This window comes from Malurus melanocephalus, unplaced genomic scaffold (assembly GCF_030028575.1).
Source record: "Malurus melanocephalus ecotype Western Australia unplaced genomic scaffold, MMel_1.1 scaffold_115, whole genome shotgun sequence".
In the NCBI taxonomy this organism is placed as follows: Eukaryota; Metazoa; Chordata; class Aves; order Passeriformes; family Maluridae; genus Malurus; species Malurus melanocephalus.
The window spans coordinates 1624102-1627462 of NW_026623347.1; the positions used below are offsets into that span (position 1 = coordinate 1624102).

General features: G+C 51.4%; 1 protein-coding gene across 1 annotated transcript in view; it reads right to left on the minus strand.

Moving 5' to 3' along the window:
• The window catches only part of AMZ1 (archaelysin family metallopeptidase 1), a 16481-nt gene that overhangs the window by 4531 nt on the left and 8589 nt on the right, over positions 1-3361 (minus strand). The window contains exons 3-6 of the mRNA XM_057369755.1: positions 2651-2818; positions 1664-1792; positions 1176-1339; positions 2-71 (exon numbers count right to left, since the gene is read on the minus strand). Coding sequence (XP_057225738.1) covers positions 2-71; positions 1176-1339; positions 1664-1792; positions 2651-2818 — 531 coding nt within the window. The remainder of the gene's footprint in view (position 1; positions 72-1175; positions 1340-1663; positions 1793-2650; positions 2819-3361) is intronic.

Below are 3361 nucleotides of genomic sequence, written 5' to 3' on the forward strand. Positions count from 1 at the left end.
CCCTGCATGATGCACTGCAGCCAGCGGCACGTCCCCAGCCCCATCAGGTGGCAGATCTCGTGGCAGGTCACCTTAAAGGGAAGCARAAGTYACAACAGCGTGTGGTCAYTCCTGTTTCTGCTGCCYCSTCCTCTTCCTCCTCTGCTGTTCCACTTTCCCAGCTCCCTGACAGTCCAACCAAGCTCCTGCTCAGCAATGGCWCTGCTCCAGCCTCGGCTTTTCCAAKGGRAMAGGAGAACCTGGCTGCCTCTTCCCAGYTCCATCTTTGCATTGTGGAGGATGAAGGAGGAAGGTTTGGTGAGGCAGCTGTGGGAAGCCCTGTAGGCAGCAGGTTTGGAGCTATGGGACAGCGTGGTGTTTGGAGGTTTTTGTCATTTTGGGGGTTTTTTTTTAAGGAGGCAAACCAGCCCCACTGGGGCCTGAAAAGAGCAACACAGCCTGTGTGTGAAATGTGTAAGAAGCTGTTGGCAATAACAGATCTGGGTCCTTCCAGAACAGACTCCATCAGCATTTGTGCCAAAGCAAAAAACCATGAGCTGGAGTCAGCYGGCCAAGCATGACTGCCTTGGGAATTGGCAACTGTGGGAAGGCTGAGGATCCCTCTCCTCCTCCCATTGCCACTTAATATCATTTGAAATTATTACAGGRAGAGACCTCAAACTAAAAAATCCTGAGCAAATACCAGGGGAGCAAWGGGAAATGGCACAGAAGGTGCTGGTGTGGCTGCTCTGGGAAAAGCACTGCAAGCAGAGCTGGAATATGGCAGATGTTAGGATGAGGCAGTACAGCCCTCATGAAGAGGATGTGTTGGAGGTGAAGGGGTTTTGAGGGCATTTACATTACAAACATGTGTGCAAAGGAGGCTGAGGTTTAGTGCAAGGTGTCTCTGCCCATGGTRGGGGCTTGTAACAAGAAGAGCTTTAAAAGTTCCTTCCAACCCAAACCATTCTGTGATTYTATGATGAGGCAAGTCATGTATCCTCCCCATAACTGATGATGCCATTTGCTCCTGTGGTGAGGGGAGCAGGAGCTGTCTGTGCAGAGCACTAAAACACAAGCTCACTGTGTCTGAATTCAGTGTGTGGAGCAGAGTCTCAGGACATGGATTATGCCCTGGCCTGAAATATTTAACCCCAAAAGGAAGGAACAGGGGTGCAGGAGGTTGCTGGTCCTACCTTACAGCACTGGACCATCTCCTGGGCGCTGAACTGCAAGGTTCTGTCTCTGCCCTCCTTGCTGGCTTCACTCAGCTCTTCCTTCTGCGTGGGGGGGTTCARGCTGCTGCAGCCAGCCTGGGGGAAATCCCCCGAAAACCTGGCAAAACTGCAGACTCCCACTTCTGTGGAGAGAGGGGAGGACAAGTCAGGCATCTGCTCTCTTACCTCTTGTCTCTCACCTTCAGCAGCATGAAAATGCAGCTGTGGGAACAAAGTCCAGCTGAGCTCACAGGGTGTGATGAGACCCACTTCCCAAAAGGTTTGTGTCACCTCAGTTACCTCTGTCTGGATCAGGAGCCCTGATCCCCCTGATTTTAAATTGGGAAAGCCTAGTTCCTCTTACCAGGGAATAACATGTTAAGGGTAAGATTTGGCTATTCCAGTCTCTTGCTAGAGAGCTGCCTTATCCCACACTGTGCTAGATCATCATGGGACACCAATCCTACCTTGTCCTGGCAGGAATTTGCTGAATGTGAAGCTCCAGGTCTCACATGGGTAAAGGTCCAGCAAAGTGAGTCCAAGGACGCACAGGGCATCCATGGGCTTGTTGTTCTTCAGGAAATTCAGGATCCCATCTGGACAAATACAAAAGAGACACTCGTTTAAATGAAGCACCCCTGGAAGCTACAAAGAGTCAGAATTCCTGCTGCTCATGGGGAGGAGGATGTAATCCAAGCCATGGGCAGGGCAGAGCTGCTGGRTTCATCATTCAGGTGAGAACCATGGCTGTGTAACCCATCCCTCAAATCAGAGGAGACTTGACTTTGAGCACAGGGTAAAAAAACAAGCAGAGATGTAGATGAATTCAGCACTAACCCATGGAAATGAGCACCTGGGAGCAGAATTCCCCTACAGGCATTTCAGAATTGAGCTGAAACAGCCCCWGGGCTGCAGTGCTGGGTCTGTGCTGAGCATGTGCTGCCCGTGGTACCTGCAAACAGCTCGTCCCAGGTGGATGTTTGTGCAGCGTGGGTTTGGCAGCTGGCAAACCTGTTTCCCTAGAGAGCTGTGTGACACTTGAACCCAAATTTGCTATCATGAAAGGCCAATGAGTTCCYCTCCTGCACCACCCAGGCCAATAATTTACTTTGGCTCTGGTCAAGGGATGGGAGAGCTCAGACTGCCCCAAATCAACACAGCCTTCCCGCAGAGCTGATCCCATCTCTTTGCAGAGCTGGACCTGACCGTAACAGCACTAAAAAATACAAACAGCAGAGGAAAATATGATGAAAGCCACTTTGTTTTTTATTCCTGTTTCCCGCCTCAAAGCTCCGGGCTTTCCATGGGAACAGGATTTCTCCCTTTTCACTCCCTTCCTCATCCCCTCCCTGCTCAGGCAATGAAGGGCTGTGTCAGGCATTTCCTAAGGGAGAATTCGTGCCCGTGTGCCAGGCTGGTGCCTTTATAGGCTCTGTTACCAGGGCCTCCCTCACCTGCATGGAGCTGCACCCTGTCCGTGTCACGGCTGTGGCGGAAGCAGCAGTGGATGGAAGAGACTGGGATGGAGGGAAGGCACTTCACACGCAGACCCAGGAAAAAAGACTCCACACAGCTCTGGAGCGAGTCCAGCAGCGACAGCCCCGCAGGGCCTTCGATTAAATCTGAGGAGAGAAGCTCTGTTATCAGTCCTTGAAAACCAGGGCGAACATTAGGGCGTGAAGGGGTTTTGTGGGACTGGCCACAGCTGGGGAGGGGACAGGGTGGCCCATTCTGGAGTTTATTGCTTATTCTGGGATGTGGTGGACACCTTTGGGTGGTTATGGATACAGAGAAGAGGGAGGTCTTCCTGAGAGCTTGCTCAAGGCGTTAGAACATTCTCATTAGCACAGCAGATGTGCTGGAAGGTTTCTCCTGTTTAAGTTGTGCAGAATGATTAACGTGGGAATGGGTGGCTGTGCTTAATGAACCATCAGAGACAGACCTCCAGAAATGCTGGTTTTTCCAGTGGTGSTTCCTATTTAGATACACATGTACGCATAAATTCATAGCAAGCCTCATTCAGGGGCACACACACCATTGGTGGTTGTCACCATGGCTGGGCTGGGGACGTGTCAGAGCCTTGCCTGTCACACTTATCTTTGCTATGGCCACTGAATTTGGAGGTGAGCCCTTAGAGGAGGCTGTGAAGGTGAGTCCTTAGAGGA